Source organism: Gymnogyps californianus, chromosome 15 (assembly GCF_018139145.2).
Source record: "Gymnogyps californianus isolate 813 chromosome 15, ASM1813914v2, whole genome shotgun sequence".
Classification (NCBI taxonomy): Eukaryota; Metazoa; Chordata; class Aves; order Accipitriformes; family Cathartidae; genus Gymnogyps; species Gymnogyps californianus.
In genome coordinates this window covers 1,902,877-1,926,088 of record NC_059485.1, presented here as the reverse complement: position 1 = coordinate 1,926,088, position 23,212 = coordinate 1,902,877, and the positions used below count along the sequence as shown (strand labels likewise).

The following is a 23,212-nucleotide window of genomic DNA, read 5'->3' as shown; positions in this document are numbered from 1 at the left end:
TCCTCGCCAGCAGCACCAGCCCTCCGCCCCAGCCACCCACACCTCTAATTAACTGGAGAGGGCTGCTAGAAATTAATTTTTCAATTAACTCTCCCCGATTTTACAACAAAAGCAAACACCAGGCGGGCAGTGCCCACCTTGGAGCAAGCGGCTCCGGGCACTGATGGGGCAGATCCCGGCGTGGGGAAACTTTCTCTTTCCAAGTGGTTTGTAGGTATTGGACCCTGGGGTGAGCTAATGCTGGGGAGCACCGTGCCGTGCCGTGCCGTGCCGTGCCATGCTGTGCCGTGCCGTGCCATGCTGTGCTGTGCTGTGCTGCAGAGGTTCCTGCTGCCTCGGGCATGTAAAGGGAGCATTTCGGGGGGAGATGCTCGAAGACACCAGCTTGGTCTGGGCCGCAGCTTGTCTCTGTGTCAGGTCAAGTCCAAGCCCTGAATTTGAACCCGAGCTGAGAGCAAGGAGCGGAAATTCGGAGCCTGGGTCCAGCGGAGAGGCTTGCTGATTTTTACGGCTTCGGTGTTTTCAAGAGCAGCGAGGGGGGTCAGCAGCCATTAGGGATCTCGTGTCCCTGCCCAGCTGGAGCACTTGCAGCTCCCAAGGCTCTGCAGAGATGTGACCTTCCCGGGCTGGGTGTCCCAAGCACCGCTCCTCAAAGGGACATCCCGCACAGCACTGATCCCTTCTGGGTACCACTGGGGCTGGGCTCGCAAAAATCCTCAAGGCGGGTGCTGTGCGGAGGCTGTGGGGAACATCCCCTAAGAGCTGTTCGCTGGCACCTCTGAAGCCACTGTCATCCCCATCGCTCCATCACCCAGCCGTGTCCACCCAGCTACCCCCGCGCTTGATGAAAATACTTGCAAGGACCTTCATATTCAATTTATCCTATAAAGAATAAAAAGATTCCCCCTACCCTGCATGCCCCCGGGGTCACAGGCTGGGGACGAGCTCTGGGCTGGAAGGTGGGTTAGCGCTGGCACCGAGGAGCCAGCTCCGGGGGCACCGCTGGGCTCAATATTTGCTCTCTGAAGCCTGAGCCAGCAGCAAAGCCTTCACTGGGCTGCTCCGTGTGGACCCTCCATCTCGGGGTGCTGGTGGTCCAGCCGTGGCACCCAGCGGGCTCCATCCCCAGCGCTCCCCACCCTCCCAGGCACCCACGCTCCCCAGAGGTGGCTGCGTTTCAGCAGCGTCAGTATAGCCCCCGTTGCACTTGACATCCCTGCCAGATGAAAACTCCCATACAAACCCAGGCTATTATTATCTCCGTCTTCCACTGTGCTAATGGTCTCTCAGGAAACAGTCTTCTTTTTTTTTTTTTTTTTTTTTTTTAGCTTTTAAAACCCACGAATACCGGAGCGGTGGTGACGAAGAGGCAGGCACAGTGGAGCGGAGTGCTGAGCCCTCACCAAGCGCAGGGGAGCCGGCATCCCCCTAACCCGGCGGGGATGGGAAGCGGTGGCCGGGCAGGACCAGCCAAGGACCAGCCCCAGGGCTTTCTGGTAGGCAGGGCCGAGGGCTGGGGAGGGCGACGGGCAGCACTGGGGATACTAGGGATGGCTGTGGCACGGGGCCCCTGAGAAACCTGCATGATGAGGGGCAAGTGGGGGTCCTGGCTGCCCCCCACCTGCCGTGCTCGGGAGGGAGGTGTACAGGGCCCCACGGCATCCGGGAAGGGGTGCCTTCTCAGCTCTACCACTCATTTTGCTCTGCTCACTCCCCGTTTTGCTGTTTCGGTGCTTTGCCTGGTGCCCCGGACCACTCCGTCTGCCGGCGGGTGCCGGTGGTGCCGGCAATGCCGGCAGCCCTGCCCGTGGGCTGGATGGTGCCAGCCCCACAGCCAGGGTTTCTGCCGGGTGCTGGGTATCACCGGGGCAATCACCCGCGGATTGTTTGGGGTTAACAAGTGGCTCCTGTAAATCAGAAGCAAAGCAAAAGCCACGAAACATGAGATTATATAAACGACGCTGGAGGCAGCTGCGGCACAGCCTGTAATGAATTCGTGGCGGTGAAGTGCTTTGAAGATCCAGGGCGACGCAGATGCTGGGTGTTAGGCAGCCCGAGGGGCAGCACCCACCGGCAGCAGGGTCCTGCTCAGCCCCGGCTCCTCTGGGACGGCGTCCCCGCTCCTGCCACAGGGATGCTGCAAGGGGAAGAGGGCGGTGGTGGAGCTCGAGCACCCCACGAACCCGCTGGGTGCTGGGCTCAGCCCCGCGATGGACCTGCAGAGCCCGTCCTGCAGCCTCCATCCTCCCTCCCAAAATCACGCAGGGGGCACAGCTCGGGAGCGGGGTCAGCCCCGTTGCTTTGGCAGGAGTGCGGCAATGGAGGGGTCACAGTGGCTGTTGGGGACGGGACAACACTTTGCCATGGCCAGGAACACCCTCGGGGCTACGGAAACTTTATGTGTTAGGAAAACTTTTGTGCCCCTCCAGTAAAAACAGAGGTTACCGACCCCCTGCTTCCAGAGCATCCTCACGCTGAACTGGAGCCACAGCTCGGGCTTGCTTCATTTCAGATTCATGCAATGCATTAAGCAAGGGCCAAACCACTGTCTGTTAAGCAAGAAACATTTAGAGGAGCCAGAGAGTCCTGCCCACCGGCGTTGCATCCCTCCTCACAGCCCCCACACTTGCACTGGGACCAACGTAATGTCCTGGTGCAGGAAAATCCCCCTTGTTTTGCTGCAGACCTGGCTCACGGCTCTGGGTTCTTGGAGGCCCGGTTGCTAATTGCCTGGCTGAGGTTTATCCTCGTTATACAAGCGGTTCCGCACACACTGTTATTGAGCTCATCTTACCACGGTGCCTTCTCCATCCCATCCCTGCCGGGAAGCACAGGGAGAGCCATGAGCTTCCCGTCCCTGGCAGCTCCGTGGCCCCAAGGGCATCCCGAAACAGGCTGGAAGGTGCCCAGCCCACGGTGACGGGGTCCCCAGGGGCACCCCGCTCCTGCTCGGTGGCTCATGGCAATGCTGATGGGGAAGGCAGGACCGGGGCAGGGACATGCTGTGCCTTGAGGTGGCACAGAGCTGAGCTGCTTCCTCCCGCTCCCTCGGCAGCACCGGCACCGTCAGTGATGCGAGCGATGGCAGACCAGGCTGCAGTGGCGGTGGATGCCTCTCCAACCCTGGCACCGTTCCCGGGCTCACCTTGGCGTGGGGACACCGATGGGCTAATGCCCCATCCCGCCGGCACTAGGGAGGATGGCGGTGGCCGGGATGGCTGTGGGCTCATTTTCAACGTCGACAGGGACACAAAGCCTCCTCCCTCACCCCAGCCCGGGGGGATGCTCCTGGCCGATCTCCCGCGGGCCCCCCAGCCCCGGCTGAGCCCGGCCAAGTCCCGCACGGCCCCATCCTCCCCCAGTGTCTCCCCGTCGGAGAGCCGTGCCGCCCTGCTCCGGCTGCGGGAGGCCAGGCTGGAGGACACCAAGAAGCGGCTGTCGGAGGCCGTGCAGGAGCCGCTCAGCCGGCTCAGCCGGCTCATGGCCGAGGAGAGCGGCCCCGTGCCCCGGGCGAAGGTGGGCGCCGGGGGGCAGGAGGCAGGGGGGAGCCCCGGGCAGGTGGGGGGACGCGGGGCCGGGGGACGCCGGGTGCGGGACTGGAGTCCCTGGGAGCCCACCCTGAACTGCCGCTATGAGATCTGCTCCTACGGGGACGTGATTCAGGTGGTGGAGGTGGCACAGCGGGATGCCGAACCCCGGCTGCCACCCCCTGAGGAGCCACCGCCGGCACGGCCGGGGGGCACGGTGCCGGGCAGAGCCCTCGCCTCCATCGCCCTCCTCGCCTACGGCTACTTCGTCCTGCCGCTGCCGCCCTACGCCGCTGGCCTCTGCCTGGGCCTCATCTGCGGGCTGGTGCTGGGCTTCCTCGCCGTCCTCCTCCTCGTGCTGAAGCCTCCGCCGGTGGCACGGGGACCGCGGGGCCGCCTGCACCCCAAGCTGTTCCCGGGGGAGCCGCGGGAAACCCACCGCCTCCAGGTAGGAGAGGGCTGGTCCAGGCTGGGGTGCTGGGTGGCGGCTGGAGGGGACCCCGGGGTTGGAGTTGCAGCACCAAGGGGGTGCCAAGCCCATGGTGGGTGCAGGCTGCCACCCCGTACAGCACCGTGGGAAGCAGCCAGCTCCCTCTCCCCCCACCCAGGGCTGGATGAACCAGCTGCACATCTACGACCCAGAGCTTTTCCACCCCTCGCTCACGCACTCGGTGCTCGCCACGCTGGATGGGGCCACCCTCAAGCTCTCCTACCCCAAGAGCAACATCCCCCGCCGAGCCACCTTCGAAGAGGAAATCCTCGACGCCGTCTTCGTCAGCCACCGCTGCTACGACCTGACTGACGCCAAGGTGAGTCCAGCGGTGCCAAGGACCCTTCTGTGGGAGCAGGGGCTCTCCCCTTGCAGGAACTCCCGGCACCCTGGCCTCACCGCCGCTCTCGGTGTTGCAGGTCTTCCTCTGCCCTCCCAGCCTGGCCCGAAAGCGGACGTGGAACAAGAAATACCCCATCTGCATCCTCCTCCCCGACCCGGCAGAGGTGGAGTGCAGGAGCAGCGAGGAGCATGACACGGAGCTGCAGAGGGATGAAGGGACAAAGAAGGCACCGGTGCCAGGGCAGGACATCCCGGGGGACTGCAGGGAGAGGTGCCTGTACCTCTTCGGGCGGACGGGGAGGGAGAAGGAAGAATGGTACCAGCAACTTGTGCAAGCCTCCCGCGGGACACCCAGCAGCAGCCGCGGTGAAGCCAGGGCAGGTGAGAAGTAGCCATCGTGGCTTCTGCTCTGTGCCGGGACTGAGCCGGGGTGGGAGCTGCACGTGTGGTAGGAGGACAAGCCCTTGGTAGGCAGCAGTGAGCTTGGGGGGGAGATGGAGGAGCCCAGAGCCAAGAGCATTTGCAGCAGCAGGGAGAGCCTGGAGGATCCCCCTCACCAGCGTAGGGTGGGTGGCATGTCACCGGCATCACGGACGGGCAGCATGTCACCGCATGTGCATTGCGGCACGTCACCGCGCGTGCATCACGGCCAGGCGGCATGTCACCTCTCATGCCATCCTGAACCGCTCATGTCCCCGTGTCCCCAGGCGTGGGACTGGCTCCGCGGAGCAGCGGCAGCAGCAGCGGAGGGAGCGCCGAGGATATCCCCTCCGCTGTCCCACCCAAAGACCTGGAGGGAAGCGTCCGACAGAAGATTTTCCTGGATTACAGCACCTACATGGCCCGATTCGTGCCAGCGCAGGTGGGGGGCAGCCCGGACCGGAGCCCCTCTCACGGAGCACTGGGCAGCCCCCCGCCCACAAAGGTGAGTGGGACAAATCCGACACTGGGAGCAGGACACGAGCACTGAGCAGAGGCTGATGGACCCTGCCTGCAGCCACTTCCAGTCCTGTGGTTCATCTCCTCCCTCCCGGCACTGCGGTTTGAGCACCCGGCCAGCGGGTCCCACCGCTCGTGGGGTCACCTTGCTCCAGGGGCTCGTGGCTTCTGTCCCTCCGCAGCTCGGCGAGGACACAGCCGGGCGCAGCGAGGCGTGCATGGCCTGGATGAATGCATTGGTGGGGCGCATCTTCTGGGACTTCCTCCGGGAGCGATACTGGGCCGAACAAGTGTCCAGCAAGATCCAGAAGAAGTTGAGCAAGATCAAGGTGAGGGGCAGGAGCACCACAGCACCCGGGGGAGCCCCGTCCCCGAGGCCCCACGGCGAGTGCCAGGCTGCGGTGACCGTCCCCGTGTGGTTTCCTTCCATCAGCTCCCATATTTCATGAACGAGCTGACGCTGACGGAGCTGGACATGGGCACATCCATCCCCTCGGTCCTCAGCGCCTCCAACCCCACCATCAATGACCGAGGTAAGAGCCCCGCAGAGCAGCAGAGACCCCAGGGCTGGCTCCATGGCAGCTGTTATCAAGGTGCCAGCCTGGTCCCCGAAGCAGGGAGGTTTTGGCAAGCACATGAGCACACCTCGGCCCCTGCGGTGCTGACAGGGGCTCGCCCCGTCCCTCTCCCCGGCAGGGCTCTGGGTGGACATGGAGGTCACCTACAGCGGCTCGTTGCAGATGACGCTCGAGACGAAGATGAACCTCTGCAAGCTGGGGAAGGAGAGCGCTGCAGAGGAGAGCGGCCCGGCAGAGGCAGGCGGAGAGGGGTAAGGAGACTGTGCATGGCCGGGTTTCATCCTCCTCCTCCTCTTGCCTGAGTGAGGCGAGAGGGTGCTGGCCCCAGGGCACCCCCATGATGCTCCTCGGGGCTCGCAGGGCCAGGCTACGGCTGATCCTGCTGGCAGACAGCGATGCGGAGTCGTCCAGCGCTGGCTCCTCCGACGAGGAAGACGTCGCCGCTGCAGAGCCTGCGGGAGCCCTGGGGGAGCGGGTCCCACTGCCTGGCGCCGAGGGGTAAGGGGCTGTTCGGGGTCTGCGCGTGGGGTATGGGGAGATGCTGGGGGAGGCACGGTGCTACGCCAGCACAGGGGCTTGGGGCCGGTTTCCCCGGGAAGGCCCACACAGGCACCCCGGCACATCACGGCAGCCCTTCATAGGGGACTCCTGTCCCCACGGGGTGCTGTGGCAGACGGCTGGGGGATGCCGAAACCCAGCACGGCTCTGGGTCTCACCCTGCTGCTGAGCTGTGGCTCCCCTCGCTTTAGCCACGTCAGCGGCAACAGCACGAGCCGGAAGATCCTGCGCTTTGTGGATAAGATCGCCAAGTCCAAGTACTTCCAGAAGGCCACTGAAAATGAGTTCATCAAAAAGAAGATCGAGGAGGTTTCCAACACACCACTGCTGCTGACAGTGGAGGTGCAGGAGCTGGCAGGCACCTTGGCGGTGAACATCCCACCACCACCGACGGACCGTGTCTGGTACCAGCTCTTCCTCCTCCCGTGCAGGGACCCACGCGCATCCTCCTTCCAGCTCCCCTTGCTCCCTGCGGCTCAGCCAAGGAGTCAGCTCTGGGGCTTTGGGACATGATGCTTTCTGCCTCTTTCCTTTCCCCTCGCAGGTACAGCTTCCGAGTCCCACCTCAGCTGGAGCTGAAGGTGCGCCCGAAGCTGGGCGAGCGGGAGGTGACGTTCCTCCATGTCACTGAGTGGATCGAGAAGAAGCTGCAGCACGAATTTCAGGTGCCTGGTCTGTTAAAGGCCTCGGCAAGCCCTGCTGAAGCATGGGCATTGCTGCGATCAGGGATAATCAGACCTCAGTTTGGGCCAGGGTTCTCTCTACAGAAAGCCAACATCTGATCTGGTCTGTCCAGCTTTGGACAGTCAAGAAACACAACCTAAGTAACCAGCTCCAAGGGCTGGTGCTCTGAGCACCAGAGTGCTCGAGGAAAAGCAGTTTCCTCCCAGCATGTGCCGCCCTGCCCCAAGCAGGGAGGATCAGGAGTGTCCGCAAGTCCCCGGCAGACACCCCCCAGAAGGGCTGAATTCACCCATCCACTCTGGTTTGGGGATGTTTGGGAGATTTACCATCACAAGGTACCCGCTGGTTTGTTCTCAGCCTCTCACCTTTGAGACCTCTGGTCAAAGAGTAGAAATGTCCCCACAGATATTTCGGTAGCCAAATCCCCCCAGAGAGCTGCCCATTTGAATGGCTTCAAAGTGCTGGTCCCTGCCCTCTGCCATGACCACCCTTGCAGCCATACAGGTAGGCAGGGCAAAGAAAAACTGCTCCTGCTTGTCCCCACCCTGAGATATCCAGAGCTGGTAATCCTCTAGGGCCAGGCACAGTCAGCTGCCGCTGAGGGGATGGGAGCCCAGGACCTTCTGTTCACAGCCCCGGTCTCTGACCCGAGCTCCTGTGGCTCCTGCCAAGGCCGCTTCCAGGCAGATGTGTCACCAGTCAGGTAGTGGTATTCAAAACCACTTACTGGTTATTCTGGATTCCTCTTTTCAGAAAATTTTGGTGATGCCAAACATGGACGATCTCATCGTTCCCATCATGCGCTCTGGCCTGGATCCTCAGCCACCCACTGAGGGACCGCCCAGGGACCTACCAGCCAAGGGAGAGAAGAGGCTCTGAAGCGCAGCCCCACGGGCAGGGCAGAGGCACTGCGCTGCGCTCAGGGACCTCGCTGGGACACGGGGCCAGCCAGGGCCTGGCCACTGATTGCATCCAGGGCTACACCGTGGGGTCGGAGCTTCTCGGTTCATCTCATCCTCAGCACTTTTGTAGATGAGCCTCCTCCTTAAATACCGCAAGCACACGTTCAGAGCAGAACCAGACCCGGGGCAAGGGGTTTGCTGGAGACCCAAGAACCTCATGCACCTCCTGCCAGGTTCCCAGGACTCCTGGTCAAGGGGGCAGCTCCGGACCAGCGGAGGGCTGGGCTTTCCACTGTCTGATTCCCAAAGAGGGTGCAGGACGCCCAGACCTGTTCTGCGCTGAAGGAGTTGTGATCACCACTGATCCAAGACATCACAGCTCCGAGACGCATCACACCCTCCCCGCAGGCAGCTGGACTGCAAGGAAAACATGGGTGGGAAATGAGTCCAAAATCTGAATAAATCCATCACTGCCCAGTCTTACCTAGCAGCCATCTTACTGTACACAAGTTCCCACATCTGCTGAGGATGCCGGCCAGGATCGTGGGGCTTTGGCAGAGAGAAGTCACGGTCGCTTTGGCAGAGAGAAGTCCACGGGTCATGCTTTCAGCTCAGCAAAAGGAGTGCCTGGGTGTGTGCGTGTGAGAGGCGGCGAGGGGAGAGATGGTCAGCGAGACTGGGCAGAGGCAGGTAACGGGGAGGCCCTGTATCGCCAGCAGAAACTGGGGCAGAAGTGCCGGTACCTGCTTCGTTCTCCCCTGGAAGAGAGGAAAGGGGAGTCTTCACCGTGGTTTGGGTGAATGCAGGCAGTGGGAAAAAATTCACCGAGCAAGGGAAAGGGAGGATGCAGAGGACAGAGCAGACACTTGGCTGTCCCAGTTAGTCCCTGTCCGTATGGGCCAGTCCCAAGTGCTACTTGTCCCATCCCCACCTGCTGAGGAGCCTCAAGGACACACTGCTACCCACAGGCAGCACTGAATACAGGCAGGACACCCCTCCAGAAGGAAGACAGGCAGCAGGCACGGCTTGAAGCCCCTTTATTGAAAGTGCCCAGTTAGGTAGCCTTGCATATCTCAGTCCTTACAGCTCTTCCTGCACGCTTGGCTTCCCTTTCACCAAGTGTTTCTTCTGAGGGCCCTGGAAGAGAGCAGAGAGGAGAGCTCTCAGTGTAAGCAGCAGACAAACCTGGCCTACAGGGCTGCATCTGAGCTGCGGGGAGCAGAACTGCAGCTCTGGCCCCCTTCTGCTGTGCGAGGCCGCTCCTGGTCTCCGCTCCCCAGCTGGGAGCTCCGTGCCGCCATTCACCAGCCACCCCCGGGGCCTCCCTAGCCCTGCGGGAATCAGGAGCGGAACGTCATTGCCCTTTGCACAAAGGGTTTGTTTCTCTGGAGAGCACAAAAGCAGCCGGAGAGCGGCACTGAGTGACCTGCTCTGAGCCAGGCGGGCTGGCCTGCAGTCAGGGGACGCGGAGGGGAGCAGTGATTGTGCTGATGAATGGTACCGGGAGCCCACCACGGTGGAGCGGCTGCTGAGCTGCTGTATGAGCCCTGGAAGAGGCAAGACCTCCCACAGCCAAAGGCACAGATTCTCATCAGCCAACTCAACAGAGCCTGAGGGGTTTCCACCAGCTAAGAAATGGGGTTGTCCCGGACCAAATAAGTCCTATGGGAGCAGATGGCAAGAATTACTTACGTGCCTCTACTTCCAGCCAAATGTAAAGTTTTACTACAGTGTACATGGGGGAAACTCTCACCCCACAGCAGAAAATGGCAAAGAAAACAGCTGCAACCAGGTAAAACCATCTCCTGTCACTGAGAGCCACATCACAGCTACTCAGGACTTGCAGTGACAGCAAGAGCAGAACACAGAACAAGCTCCTAACACTGAGATAAAGAAAATCAGCTTAACCTCTAAAGAGCTCTGCAAAGGCACTGCATAGCCAATCCCCCTCCCCAGGGCTAAGGAGGCTTAGCCAGTTTCACATGGGATTTCTAGCTGACAGGCCAGATCCAGACACGGTTTATGTCTGCGTGGTATCCAGGCAGTTGTTTCTTTCATTTCTGCTAGCTGAAGGTCTGACTTACTTAATGCTTCCTCAATTTCACATTCAGACTTAGGCACCAGCCTGGTGTAGGTTGCTATTCAAGAAACTCTGCTTGTTTTGGATTTATTTAAATTTTTTTTTTTGCCCTGGATTTAAGAAAAATATACCGCTTGGCCTTTTTGAAAGCTTCCTGACAAAGGAATCACAAATTTGTGTCTGAATTTGACCCAACCTTTTCCTCTTAAGAACATTAAAGTTATAAATCATTCCAAACAAATCGAAGTGCACTATTACGGGTGAAAGGGACCATATGTCCAACGCAGTGCCTGCCAAGTTAACTGCTTGTTTAAAACATCCCGTGGTGAATGGAAACTGGTTGGCCATATGGTAGATTATTTGCTAGTTGGGTTGTCTTGGATCACTCACACAACCATCATGTTCTTCCTTAGCATAATATCTGCTGTGTGAATTGAATTCATGCCTGTCTTTTATGCAAGACGGTCCCGATCACTCATTTGGCTGTTGTTATATGGAGAAGCAGATGCTTGGTTGGAGTCAATCAGTTGCTTTAGGCCCAGCTGCGAGCATGGCCTGGGAGCTGGAGCTGGTGCAGAGCGTAACTCACCATGAAAGCCCGCTTCTCCTGAGCTGTCTGGAAGCAGCCATGGCCAAACTTGGAAGTAGTATCAATGAATTTGAGTTCAACGGGTTCCTGAGCCCGGCGGCTCGCATGCACCAGAAGGGACTGGAAAAGAAGAGTCACAATGCATCAGGCTTATGGTTACAGAAAATCTGGACATCTGCTCTGATGGAAGCAGGGTTGAAATATCCTAGGTGCATCCATTAGACAAATATCTCCACGAAAATCTGCCTTCTCAGAGAAACACCCTGGTGCTGAGGTGGCAGGTGATGCCTTGGATTGCAGAGCAGCTCTGAAATGAGCCTGCTCTTCACTTAGCATTTCATTTCCTCACAATCTGCTTATGGCCAAGGTTTCCATTTCTGGGCCCTCAAAGGCTTGCAGCTTCCGTCTCCAGAAGGAGTACATCCAACTGCACACTGCCACAAACCATCTACCTGCGAATGGTCTCACTGAGCACCACACTCGTGTGCCACGTGCTCTCTGCAACACAGTGTCAAGGATCCGACCAGTCCTCCATACCCAGCATTTGGAGGCAGCGGCATTCTCCACGTGGTGAAACTGTTCACGGAGAGCTACAGACCGTCCCTGCCCAGCACCAGCTGCGCTCTCACCTTACGGAGGGTGAGCACACGCTTCTTCGTGCCCACGACGCAGCCTTTCAGCATGAGGAAGTCGTTGTTGACCTCCCCGTAGTGAGGAAAGCCACCCTGTGGGGAGAGGCAGAGAGAGGGTTGGCAGGCAGGAGAGCTGGATGGGAGCAGACATGTCCACAGGCCGCATTTTCTAGGGAAGGAGAAGGTAGTGACTGACAGTCCTTCCAGCTAACAACACTCTGCACCCTTCAGGTTGCCTGCTTAGGACCACCAGAGCATGTCAGCCACACTGACTGCGTGATCCCAGCTGAGGAGCACCCCCTAAGAGCTGGGGAACCAGTAACTCTGCTTCCTTCCCTGGAGGATGTGGGTGAACAGAGAGCAGAGCTTGCTAGACTCCCGAGTTAACAGTTTTTAATAAGCAAAAGTGAATTTTTAAACCAAGTAACAAACATTTATCTGTTAAGTATCAGATTTTTAATGTAATTTATACTTCATTCCTGCCCAAGTTATCAGCTGAAAGTTAAATGTTTGGGTCTACCAATGGGCCTAAAAAAAAGCCTCACAGAGATGGTTTTCCATGTCCAAAATATGAGGAAAGGAATCACTGCATTTCTTTCAGTGAATTTCCTTCAAATCATTTCCCATGCAGCTGTCTCCAGCCAAGGAACTACTTCCCTGGCTTGGATTCCTGCAGCCAGGGCCAGTCACAGCCCTGTTATCCCCTCAGCCCTTACCAGAGGCGTAATGGTCTTCTCCGTGACATCGTAGTGCGTCGAGGCGTTGTTCCTCACCACTTTGCCATCCTCCACGTGGATCCCATGGCCAACGCGGTAAATCTAGGAACAGAAAGGAAATGGAGATGGCGACTTGCCTGCCCCCTCACTGAGGAACGTCACAGGGATGATGCGGTTTTCACCAACGTGTGCCCCCTGTGATGTGTCCCTTGAGCAGGGAAAAAGCACCAGGAAAGACATGGAGAACAACAGCGCTGCAGATCTCTAGGGAAACATCTGAGAAGCTGGGGGGAACAGAGGCCACCCTGCAAAGAAGGATGGTGACAGCACGGCAGGAAGGAAGGCAGGAAGGCGCAGTGGTGCTCTGAGGGAGCCCATCTGGGCCATACCTTCTTGTTGAGCTCCGTGCGGTGGTGGTAGCCCTTCTGGCCAGCCCGAGCAATGGAGTAGCCAACCCGGGCCGGGTGCCAGGCTCCGATGCAGGCAACTTTGCGCAAACCCTTGTGTGTCTTCCTGGGGAGCTTCTTCGTGTGCCAACGGCTTGTCACCCCTGGAAGTGTGACCGGACAGGGCGGTGAGAACACCAGGGAGATTCAGGGCTGGTGTCTGAGTGCTGGGGAGAGGACAGTCTCATCATTCTTCTGCAGTTCTCAGAAGACACCGTGTTGGAAGGAGACCAAGAGCTGTCACCACCGTGAGAGGCCAGAGCACAGAACTGTTCTCACTTCCCATGGATCTGATCAGACTGTGATATGTTCCTGCCGAGCACATCCACGCACACGCACAGAAACACCCACACCTCCACACACGTGGGGTTTGTGAGAAGTGCAACAGCTTTACGTACTCACAGTGCCTCTGAGCCTCCTGGGAGGACTCTGGGCACGGCAGACAACATGGCCTTTACTGAGATTAAGGAAACCAAGCTCTGCTACAATGGTACTGCATGTTGTGGTTGAGGTCCAGAGGCTCTTTGCTACTCCCTGTGCAATAAGTTGGTGGGTTCTCAGCATGGCTAACACTCCGCTCCCCCAACACTACCTTACGGGCAGTGCCATATGAGAAGGACAGAAGCAAGCCCCCGGCACGGGTCTGCCTGCTCTGTACCTTTCATCCCATGTCCCTTGGTCACACCAATGACATCAATCATCTCGTTCTGGCTGAAGACAGTATGCACGGAAACCTGCTTCTCCAGCCTCTCACGAATCCAGTCAACCTTGTCAGCCACCGTCCCGCCATTCAGCTGGATCTCCATGACGTGGGCCTTCTTCTGCCGCAGCGGGAGCAGCTTCATCTGCATTAGACAGTGCATTAGGGCAAAATGTTGCCCCTCATCTCCCAGGCGTGAACGTGAGGGCCAGCCCGCATCACCCACCACTTGTGAGGGGCACAGGAGGGGAGCAGGGCCAGCTCTTCACCACCCCTCCCTACCACACTGTCAACCCCTTTCGTAACAGCCAGCGACCTGGGTCAGCATGCCTATATATCTCTTGGACCTAACCCCTTGTCCTTTAGCCCAACCACCCCATCTCCCAGTGCTCCCATTCCAGGCAGGAGCTGATGCACACCCTCTCTCCAGGGAGCACAGGAACAGGCCAGCCTCATCCTACCCCAAGAGTTAAGCACAGTAGTAACAGCCATGGTAAATGCCCCTGAGGAGCCCACCACCAGAGCACCGACTGAGGCTGAACACTGCGACCAGCCAGGATGCAGCTCTGTGCTCCGAGCCAGAGTCAGCGCCTCTCCTTTGGTCGTGCCCCACCTCTGCTTCCAGACTGAACAGTTATTTCTAGTTCCCACCAAGAGGTGCTCCACTCTCTCCCAGTCCCAGCTCCCTGTGCAAAGCCCCTGCCAAATCACCACAGCAGGACTTTGAGGGTCTGTGCCAGCCACAAGTGAAGCCTTGAGCCAGCTTAGCTCTGCCCCAGACTCCAAAGCAGCCGTTAACTCCAGGGATCAGCATGAAAATGGGCCCTGTGTATCCCGCAATCAGCATCTGGCAAAACTGTGCCTGCCCGTGGGTTATTTTTGCCCAAAACATTTGACGCCAGTTGCTAATTTGAGGCGATCATGGGGCCTAAGGTCCCTCGCTGACACAGGGCTCACCACCTGCTGAGGCTCTGTGCAAAGGCTGCTCTCCTCCACGGGGTGTGTGGGTCCCCAGCGTGCCCAAGCCACAGCCCCCTGCGGCAAGCCCCCCGCAGGGAGCTCTGCTGAGCTCGGCTCAGAGAGACAGGCTTGGTGTCAGGAGGTAGCTGGAAAGGTCAGCCAGCACCTCCCATCGCCTGCACGCGATGTGACCCCACCAAGACACCCCCGTGATCCCGGCTCCCAGGCCCTCACCACGCTCCCGAGCTGAGGAAGACCCTGAGCCCCCCTTGCCCACCCCCCGGGGTGAGGCTCTGACCTGCGTGTGCACAATGACACGAATGACCTTGCAGTACTTTTTCATAGCCGCAAAATCCTTCTCCAGCTGCCTTTTGCCATCCTCATCCTGCCACTTTTTGCAGTACTTGGTGAACGCCGCCTTCTTGCTCTTGTGCCTGCGACGAAAGTGTTTAACATACAGCAGAGCTGACTGGTGAAGTGCTTCTGCACTTCGCTGTGCCCTGAGACAGCGCAGCGTGGGGGGACGGATCACCTTGCCAGGCACTTCCCCGGAGGCACAAGGTACCTGTGGATACCTGACCCTCGCCTGACTGTCGGGGCCACGACACAGGGCTTTGAGGTGGGAAGAGGAAAGTGAATAATGAGCTGTGAAAAGGGCTGGTAATTCCAACCTTTTTGCATGAGGAATCCAGTTGTCTCCCACTGACTGGCTCAGTGCCATCAAAATGCAAGCGCAAAATCAGAGCTAAGTGGAGAAAGGAGAAAACAGGCTCCGACAGGGATCAGAGGCATGTGGTGGGTGGATCTCAACAGCACTTTCGCAGGAGACACGATTCCCACAGTTAAGAAATTCATGTTTCCATTTTCCTCTCTGCTGGTGTGGGATTTGGGGTGTTGATGTTTACAAGGGCCAGGGGTCACATTCTGCATCAATTTTTCCCCTGTCAAATCTGGTTTTACTCCCTTCGTTGGGTGCCTCAGCTCAAGTATTCCAATTTAATGGAGTAGATGGGCCCGACCTACACAAAGGAAAACAAACCTGCAGCATGCACTACCATATGATGTTGTGGAGAGAGCTAACTTAGTTCAACTATAAGAATAAATTTACATATGCATATGCTGATTCCCAGCATCAAGCTGTTTGCAGTATCTCTGTGCATGACTAAATAAATAGCAGTTTCAGTCCACCCTAGAGCCAGCTGCCAGTAGCTGAGCTGTTTGCAACGGCTGGGCATCATGGCGAGGCTGCGAGGAAGACCTGCGAGGGACTCCGCACGTGCAGTGCCCCAGGGACCCTCCCCAGCCGTGGAGGCACGTACCAGTTCTTGTAGAAGCGCCGTCGGCACTCGTCGCTGATGTGCTCAGCAAAAATAGTCTTGAAATTCCTCAAGCCCTTCGGTGTTTCTATGTACCCCACGACCCCCACCACCACCATCGGGGGGGTCTCAACGATGGTGACGGCCTCCACCTCCTCCCTTTTGGAGATCTCTGCAAGGTAGCAAAGCGAAATGGTGTTCAGCGTCATCCAGGATCAGATCATTCCCTGGAGCCATTCTTGGCTCGTGCAGCTACAGCGAGCAAGCAACGTGCTGGAGGCAAGGTCACACTCTGCTCTCGCAGCCAGCCTCAGCCCTTCCATCTCCCGCCTGCTGGAGGACCACGCAGGGTCTGATCCCCAGACACTGAACAGGGTACACCCTGTGGCCCAGCACGCTTTAACCCATCTTCCCCAGGTGGGGGGAAGCAGTACATTGGATGGTTCTTGCCCTGGAGTTTGGCTCCAATCCTGTGGGCATCCCGGAGAGCAACATTATAAACTTCCCCAGCAAGACGCTCCAAGCCCAGAATTGTCAGGTAGTTACCCTGCAGGGTCCTTCTGCCAGCAGGATCCAACAAACCGCCAGTCACCATACCAGTGTGAGGACTTCCCAGGAACCCCCAGACTCAGCTCACGCTGGCCGTGAGGTGGCCTTTGGCCATCCAAGATCTGGACAGCATTAGAGGAGATAGCCTGGAAGCTATGTGCTCCACCACCCATTCCCAGGAGCAGCCTTTCCCACCAACAAGTCTGTTCCCTCATTTCCCTCCTGGATGTGGCCCCCCGCTTCCATCAGCCAAGCCTTACTGAGCCCAGGCCTGTGCACTTCCCGCACAATGTGTGTCATGCCAGCTTTGTAGCCTAGGAAAGCCGTCAGGTGGACTGGTTTGCTGGGATCATCCTTAGGCCATGTCTTCACCTTCCCTCGGTGGCGACGGCTTCTCTTATGGGGGAGGAAGCCCAGGTGGCCATGCCTGGGAGCAGAGAACTTGCGGTGGGACTGCGGAGAGGAAGAACAAAAAAGATCAGCTTCGCTTTCAGGTCCCAGAAGATGCCAGGACGCAAAGCACAACAGGAAATCTCCCCTTTAACATCAGTGAATGCTGGAGGGATTCTGGGCTCTTCCTCGATTCCAACACGAGAAGAAGAACTCATAACAGGATGGGATTTTGTTCAAGCTTCTACCATGTGCATGGAAGAATTTAGTAAGTTTCTGGACAAATGGTGCCGATTAAATAAAAAAACTTGAACATAATCTCCCTCCTTCTGCTTGAGGACTTTGAAGGAGAAATATGTTCTTTAATAGGTCGCCCTTCTCTGATGTTAATTATAACGAGTTATTTTATATTCTGCAGCACCAAAAGGGCCTGCTCAGAATTCATGGGCTTCATGTCGTCAAGGCAAATGGCACCAAACAAGCACAGCTAACGATCAGAAGAAACGGGAAAGGATGCCCAAAGGAATCAGTAACAAGAACATGCGCAGGTTAAATATGCACCCTGAAAACCAAATTAGAAGAGCTAAATATATAAACCCCAATCGCAAGGTCATGCTGAGCCGGGCAGGGAGAAAGCAACAGCTCTTTAGAGACATGGACAAGTTCTCACACAATCGGCTTCAAGGCAGAGGAACTGGGGGTCAGCCCAAGCAGCGAAGCGTTAGATCTACGTCCACTGCAACTCCCTCCTTGCTAAGATCGGTCCCGGCACCTGGTTGCACTTTCCACCAAGCTTATTTTCCAGCCCAAGTGGAGCTATGTTGAGCTCGACCCCGTTTCAGTTGCACTAACGTCACCGGTAACCCAGCCCTGCTCACTGTCCCTCTCCACACAATCGAAAGGTAGCAGCACCGAGCTTTACAAACCATGGGACGTCTTCAGCCCGGGTCAGCAGCAGAAAGAGGCTGTCAGTAAGTGCCTCCCCCGTCTAATACTTAAGATGGTTATCGGTCTGAAGACACAAATTTAGCTCCTAGCTTCACCCGGTGCTATATTCATTTCATCCTCGGCCAAGCTGGCAGGTTGGACCTAACAGTTGCGGTGTGATAAAGGTCAGTTGCCGGTGTCTCAGTTTACACCTCTCCCTCCTCAACAACTCGAATGCGAATGGCAGCCATTAGGATAGGTTCCTAATGGGGCACCGCACACCCAGAGCTGTGAACGTCCGCGCGGGCACCCCAAGCTCGGTGCAGCCGGCTGCTCTGGGTAGAGACTGAGTAAAAATCCCTCCATCAAGAAAGACTTTGTGATTCTGACTGGAAAAGAGAGCGAGGCGATAGGTCTGGCTGTGAGGGAGGGCTCTGCTGCTCCTCCAGGCCGGGGCCTGAGGCCATTTGAGCTCGGCCCCGGCGGGCGAGAATACGGACTACACCTCCCAGCATGCAGCGGGCACAGCGGAGCATGCGCAGAGCGGCGCCCTCTGACCCCGGTGTCCCCCACCGCCGCCGGGATTGTGTGGGGCGCCGCCATCTTCTCCGTGCCTCCCGCCGGGCCCGCCGCCGCCGCCATGCCGGAGGACAGCGACTGGGAGGCGTACAAGGTACCGCCGACCCGCACCCCCGTCTCCGAGAGGACCACGTCGGTGCCCAACCCGATCACCTTCGTCCAGACCGTCTTCAACTATGTCGTCGACGCGCCCGTCACCTTCGTCCGAGGTACCGGCGGGCCGAGCCCCTCACCGCTCCCGCCGCCGTCCCGGGGCGACCGGGCCCCCTCACTAGCGCCGCTTCGCGGTGCGCGACGGCTGCGGGAGTTGGGTCGCGACATGGCACGGGGACCCGGGGACCTGGACACCGAGACAGGGACGGGCACACAGGGGCAGGGGGCAAAGACACAAGGACACGGCCACCGGGACAGGCACAGGGAGGTGGGACACGCAAGGACAGAGGGATGTGGGGGACAGACAAGAACACAGGACAGACACGCAGATGGGCATGCAGGGGCCGGGAACACCAAGCCAGATGCACACAGACACAGGGTCCGCTCGCTAGTTGTGGGCCGGGGGTGTCTGACCGCAGGGCTGTTGCTGCAGAGTGGATCGAGCGCCAGCAAGCCAAGAACAAGTTCTACTATTACCACCAGAAGTTTCGCCGCGTGCCCGACCTGAGCGAGTGTCTGGAGGGCGACTACCTCTGCTTCTTCGAGGCCGAAGCCCAGTGGCGGAGGGACAGGTACTGGCTGTCAGCGGGGCTGCCCGCCAGGCGAGGCCACAGCAGAGCGCGCTGCTCTAGTCAGCCCTGGGAACCGCAGCGGTTGGCTTGAACTGACAGCGGTTTTGTGGACTTCGGGGTGTTGAGGCAGCACCTCCTGCCCACCCCGTTACAGAACACCCCGTGCACAGTCCTGCTGTCCCCTGCAGCACGCCTGAGCTGAGCTGGGTTGGCACTGGGACACGTCCTCCTGCACTGCCTGCTTCCTGCAGCACTGCTGCAGGACAGACCAGGATCCTGTAAAAACCGAGCTGACCTTCCACAGGGTATCATCACCCCTTGGGTCAGTTTTTCTATCATCTCTGGGCTGTGGTTACATTCATCATCATCTTTCCCGCAGGATGGTTGATCAGGAAATCGTGGAGATAGTCCGGGAGAGGCTAGGCGCCTGCAAGCAGAGGGAAGGACCCAACCAGTTCCAGAACTGCGCCAAGGAGATGGAGCAGCTGGCGCAGGTCACCAAGGCCTACCAGGACAGATGTGAGTACGGCAGCAGCCTGCGTGCCTCGGTTGCGACGGCACACGGGGAAAAGGGGGTCTTAAGCCACGTCCCAGACTTCATGTGGAACAGAGGCTTCTCTTTTTAGAAGACATTTTAGATATTTACTTTCTTTTTAGATGGTGATCTTGGTGTCCACGGAAATGCGAGGTCATGCCTGATGAAGCAGAAGCACAGGATGATGGAAGAGAGGAAGGCACAAGCAAATGCGTCTGAGTAGATCTAAACGGTTAGCACCTCCCGCCACGGTGCTTGTATCGAATACTGCATGTTGCATCTTTGATGGTATTGACCTCTACAATAAATGTGCAGCCCAGACATCTGCCATACAACCAGAATCTAGACTCAGTCTTTGAAGAGATCTGTAAACACTTACAGAATTCTTCCTTTTTCAGCTCTGCATTTGTCTTTTGAATTCCAGTAGATTGTTACCATGCTCTGAGCGAAAACCCCTGGCTGCCTTAACTGGGATTCCCCTCTGGAGCTCTGCCTCACCTCCATGAACCAACAGAAACACACTGTGCTGCTCTGCCCAGCCCTGGCAGAGAATTCCCTCAGGTAGCGTAAAGATTACATGCTGTAGGACAGCACATAATCTTCAGAGCTGGTTCTAGACCTCATTTAGGATTAATACATGATTAACAAGGATCAGTGTAACGTGTTTCATTCAGCAGATGTTCAGGCTCTGGCCCACTCAAATCCCCAGCAGAGATTTCATCCATCTGCCCAATGCATTAACCATCCCGTCAAACCAATCACAATTTCTTGTTCACTGATCGCTTTATTGTCTTGCACAAAACCCACTCAAGTCGTTGCCACTGCAGCCGCCTGGGTTCTCTGCACCGAGACTCTGGTGTGGGTCTTTGCCAGATGATCAGTGAACTCCTAAAAAATAAATACAAACAGTGGTTTATTTTCTTAAGCCACTATCACAGGTTTCTCAGCGCTGCATCCCTTTCCAACAAGGTGTGTACGTGGGGGCTGGGGTAGTTCAGATACAACTTATTTTTACTTCGTATTTCAAAGCTTTCCTCTTGCTATTTCCTTTGTCCACGAAATGCCATTTTCAAGTATTACTCAAAACCGAATGCTGAAAAATCACGCTCTCCCTGGCAGTCAGCTCCGACTGCAACTCTACTCTCCCATAATTCAACTGCAAATTCTGTGGGTACAGCATCTGAACTGTACAGGGTAGGCAGGGTAAGATTTGAGCTGCAAATTGCAGCAATACTCTTACCTGGTAAGGAGACTTGGTGAACACAGTCTCTTTCCAGAGGTCAGGAGTCAGATAACTGTAGGTCTTGGAGATGGCATCGAAGGTGGCTTTAGCTACGGACAGAAGTCAAACATTGCACGTCACTGCCACAGAAATCCACTCGCTAGTGCCCGCCCACGCAGCTCCAAAAATGTAGAATTTAGGAAGGAACAGGGAGACCACAGCAGCGTCTCTCTGATATACACACAAAACTCAAGTTTCTTTCTCTCTCCATTTACGACAATTACACTACTTCAAACAAGTGCAATCGCGCAGATTGGGAGATTTCTTTTTTTAAACCAATGCACATATAAAAAGACAATTTATTGTAATTAACTTTTACAGAACTTCAGGATCATCTACAGCAGGACTAACCTGCATTGTAAAAGGCATCACCAGAAGTCTTCACTTCTGCTTAACTGCTAGAAGGTTTTGATTCAACACAGATTAAAAAATAGTATAGAAATGGGTATGTTGCATCCCTGTCTGACAAAAACGGCAATACCTACAGCTAAGCTACAACACGAAAACCTAAAGCTTACCGAAGTTGCCGAGGGTGGCAGTGCAGCCCCTGGCCGAGGTATAACAGTCGTCAATACCAGCCATCATCAGCAGCTTCTTGGGGACAGGGGCAGACACAATCCCCGTACCGCGGGGAGCTGGGATCAGACGCACCAGGACGGATCCACACCGGCCAGTGACCTACGCAAACGCAACGGGTTACGGCTCCCAAAACACACACTACACACGATCACCGAGACCAGGCCCAGGCAAGTCATTCTCACCTTGCAAGGCACGGTGTGGGGCTTGCCGATCTTGTTCCCCCAATAGCCTCGTCGTACAGGTACGATGGATAATTTAGCCAAAATGATTGCCCCACGAATAGCGGTGGCGACTTCTTTAGAGCATTTAACACCAAGACCAACGTGCCCGTTGTAGTCCCCGATAGCGACAAAAGCCTAAGATTGAAAGAAAAGTTTTCAGTGGCAGCTGCACTGCACAGGAACGCTCCCTCGGCAGAACAGAGTCCATCAGGGTCTCTCACCAAGGATAACCCACGTGTGCGCTCGGCAGTGAACAGTCACAGCTCACAGTTCAAGAAGCCCATTTTTCCCCTTAGAGCTCGTCCTTCAGTCAAAACCAGCTCAGGTTGAAGAACTGGGATTCAGTTCCCTGCTACAGCCTCATACTGGTCAAAAGTCCCAAGAATTTCCAAACAGCATTCCCTCCTTACACCTCAGACTTCTCTCCGCCACAGCCCCTGAAAAGCCAACGTTGCTGCACAAGTGCGACTTAATTTCGCGCTAGAGCTGTTTCAAGTAACATCTGAACATATTACTAGGGTTTTAAAGTTAATGCAATAACTTTGTAAGCTACACAAGCTGATCCCCGTACCAAAATATTTACTAGATGCTACAGAAAAGAATAAAGGTATTTGAACTAATTTATTAATACAATACCAAAAAAAGCAGCAGACAACACACGCAGTTTTCAACGTGAGAAAACAGAAGAAAAAGGCTACCTTAAACCTGGTACGCTGACCAGCACGAGTCTGCTTCTGCACAGGCATGATCTTCAAAACCTCATCTTTCAGAGAAGACCCCAGGAAGAAATCGATGATCTCCGACTCCTGCAAGATTCAGTCATTTAATCACACAAGGCCATACTTTTTAAACAAACACAACACAGCTAGTAAGGGTCCTACAATTCAAGTTCAAGAATCCTATACACATGTATTTTAAGTAATAGGTACCTAAATATGTTGAATTTTGCAGGCATAAACTTACTCTAGGTTGCTAGGCAGTCCAACACAGCAAGTTAAAATTTCGTTTTTCCCATCACCGAGCAGAAGTATTACAGAAACACTCGAGCAACATGCTGGCATCTCCACACAAGGCAGAATGCAACACACAAAACCCACCATGCTTCACTACAAGCAACTGCAGCGGTCCTCAGCTTCTGTTGATTTATGCCTTTAATTTAAACACACTTAACCTGAGCATCCCAAACAGCAAATGCAGCAACTACTGCGAACTCTGCAGTTCAAATTAAGATTCTGCTGCACATTACTTCAGCGTTCACCGAAGCTTACCTTGATCGGAAGTGAGAAAAGATAGATTTCCTCAAGAGACTTGATCTTCATATCCTTGACCAGGCGACCAAGCTTGGTGACAGGAATCCACTAACAAAGAAATCCATGGAAAAGGGTCACTGGCAGCACCAGCGGCCAGCACCCACGGGAACCGGCTCACTTTCTGCTCCAGCTTTCGGAATGACAGCAGACACAGCCCCCTCACACAGCCCCCTCCACCGTGGTCCCCGCCACCCGGGACGGCCCCACACAGCCCCGGTCCAGCCGCCCTCCGGCCCCGGGAACCACTTACTTCCTTATCTTCGGCCTTGCCTCCACGAGCCCCGCGGCCTCTCCCTCGGCCCCTACCGCGGCCTCGCCCGCGGCCCCGCAGCCCGGTCCCGAAGCCGCCGCGGAAGCCCCCTCGGGCCGCTCCTGCACCTCCTGCAGCACCGGCGTCGTCCGCCATTTGCTAGAGCAGAAAGGGGCGCGTTAGCCGGAATACTGCCGCCGCCACCTCGGCGGGCCCGGAGGCGGCCGATGCGGCCGGGCGCGGCTACCCCCGCGCCGCCGGCGCCCCGATGGGCGCGGATAAGGCGCAGGCCGCTCCGCTCCGCCGGCGCCATGGCGCCCGCCCACTTACGTGATCTCTCAGGGTAGAAGGCCGGGCATCCCCGCCGCTCGCTATTTATACTCCGCGGGGGTCTCGCGAGAGCACC

The 23,212-nt window shown here is 56.8% G+C and overlaps 4 protein-coding genes across 4 annotated transcripts; 2 read left to right on the top strand and 2 right to left on the bottom strand.

The window, feature by feature from the left end:
* Positions 1-3,072: 3,072 nt before the first annotated feature.
* LOC127022350 (testis-expressed protein 2-like) lies at positions 3,073-7,997 on the top strand. Its single transcript, XM_050905890.1, has 11 exons — positions 3,073-3,975; positions 4,136-4,336; positions 4,437-4,740; positions 5,067-5,284; positions 5,454-5,627; positions 5,732-5,831; positions 5,995-6,127; positions 6,237-6,374; positions 6,626-6,838; positions 6,979-7,099; positions 7,872-7,997. Exons 1-11 carry the CDS (start codon positions 3,073-3,075, stop codon positions 7,995-7,997), a joined length of 2,631 nt encoding a protein of 876 aa, XP_050761847.1.
* A 1,049-nt stretch (positions 7,998-9,046) lies between these two features.
* Positions 9,047-16,437, bottom strand: RPL3L (ribosomal protein L3 like). Its single transcript, XM_050906038.1, has 9 exons — positions 16,269-16,437; positions 15,463-15,631; positions 14,442-14,577; positions 13,142-13,328; positions 12,427-12,587; positions 12,038-12,139; positions 11,319-11,414; positions 10,690-10,809; positions 9,047-9,157 (listed from the first exon to the last, which is right to left on the bottom strand). Exons 1-9 carry the CDS (start codon positions 16,306-16,308, stop codon positions 9,101-9,103), a joined length of 1,068 nt encoding a protein of 355 aa, XP_050761995.1. The 5' UTR covers positions 16,309-16,437; the 3' UTR covers positions 9,047-9,100.
* A 1,514-nt stretch (positions 16,438-17,951) lies between these two features.
* NDUFB10 (NADH:ubiquinone oxidoreductase subunit B10) lies at positions 17,952-19,487 on the top strand. Its single transcript, XM_050906058.1, has 4 exons — positions 17,952-18,113; positions 18,491-18,629; positions 19,009-19,148; positions 19,287-19,487. The coding sequence occupies exons 1-4, from the start codon at positions 17,966-17,968 to the stop codon at positions 19,385-19,387; spliced, it is 528 nt and encodes a 175-aa protein (XP_050762015.1). The 5' UTR covers positions 17,952-17,965; the 3' UTR covers positions 19,388-19,487.
* Positions 19,488-19,922: 435 nt separating this feature from the next.
* On the bottom strand, positions 19,923-22,985 carry RPS2 (ribosomal protein S2). Its single transcript, XM_050906057.1, has 7 exons — positions 22,807-22,985; positions 22,515-22,604; positions 21,945-22,052; positions 21,208-21,381; positions 20,965-21,124; positions 20,405-20,496; positions 19,923-20,052 (listed from the first exon to the last, which is right to left on the bottom strand). Exons 1-7 carry the CDS (start codon positions 22,960-22,962, stop codon positions 19,972-19,974), a joined length of 861 nt encoding a protein of 286 aa, XP_050762014.1. The 5' UTR covers positions 22,963-22,985; the 3' UTR covers positions 19,923-19,971.
* Positions 22,986-23,212: the final 227 nt, after the last annotated feature.

Bases quoted from the DNA above. Each gene is read 5' to 3' on its own strand.
- LOC127022350 (XM_050905890.1), top strand. From the start codon at position 3,073: ATGCGAGCGATGGCAGACCAGGCTGCAGTGGCGGTGGATGCCTCTCCA. The intron at 5,628-5,731 runs GTGAGGGGCAGG...TCCTTCCATCAG, and splicing joins AGAAGTTGAGCAAGATCAAG to CTCCCATATTTCATGAACGA. The intron at 6,375-6,625 runs GTAAGGGGCTGT...CCCTCGCTTTAG, and splicing joins CCACTGCCTGGCGCCGAGGG to CCACGTCAGCGGCAACAGCA.
- RPL3L (XM_050906038.1), bottom strand. From the start codon at position 16,308: ATGACACACATTGTGCGGGAAGTGCACAGGCCTGGGCTCA. The intron at 12,588-13,141 runs GTACAGAGCAGG...TCACACTTCCAG, and splicing joins CAAGGGACATGGGATGAAAG to GGGTGACAAGCCGTTGGCAC. The intron at 12,140-12,426 runs GTATGGCCCAGA...TTCTGTTCCTAG, and splicing joins GCACGGAGCTCAACAAGAAG to ATTTACCGCGTTGGCCATGG.
- NDUFB10 (XM_050906058.1), top strand. From the start codon at position 17,966: ATGCCGGAGGACAGCGACTGGGAGGCGTACAAGGTACCGCCGACCCGC. The intron at 18,114-18,490 runs GTACCGGCGGGC...CTGTTGCTGCAG, and splicing joins GCCCGTCACCTTCGTCCGAG to AGTGGATCGAGCGCCAGCAA. The intron at 18,630-19,008 runs GTACTGGCTGTC...TCTTTCCCGCAG, and splicing joins GCCCAGTGGCGGAGGGACAG to GATGGTTGATCAGGAAATCG.
- RPS2 (XM_050906057.1), bottom strand. From the start codon at position 22,962: ATGGCGGACGACGCCGGTGCTGCAGGAGGTGCAGGAGCGGCCCGAGGG. The intron at 22,605-22,806 runs GTAAGTGGTTCC...TTTCTTTGTTAG, and splicing joins GCAAGGCCGAAGATAAGGAA to TGGATTCCTGTCACCAAGCT. The intron at 20,053-20,404 runs GTAAGAGTATTG...TTTATTTTTTAG, and splicing joins TCACCAAGTCTCCTTACCAG to GAGTTCACTGATCATCTGGC.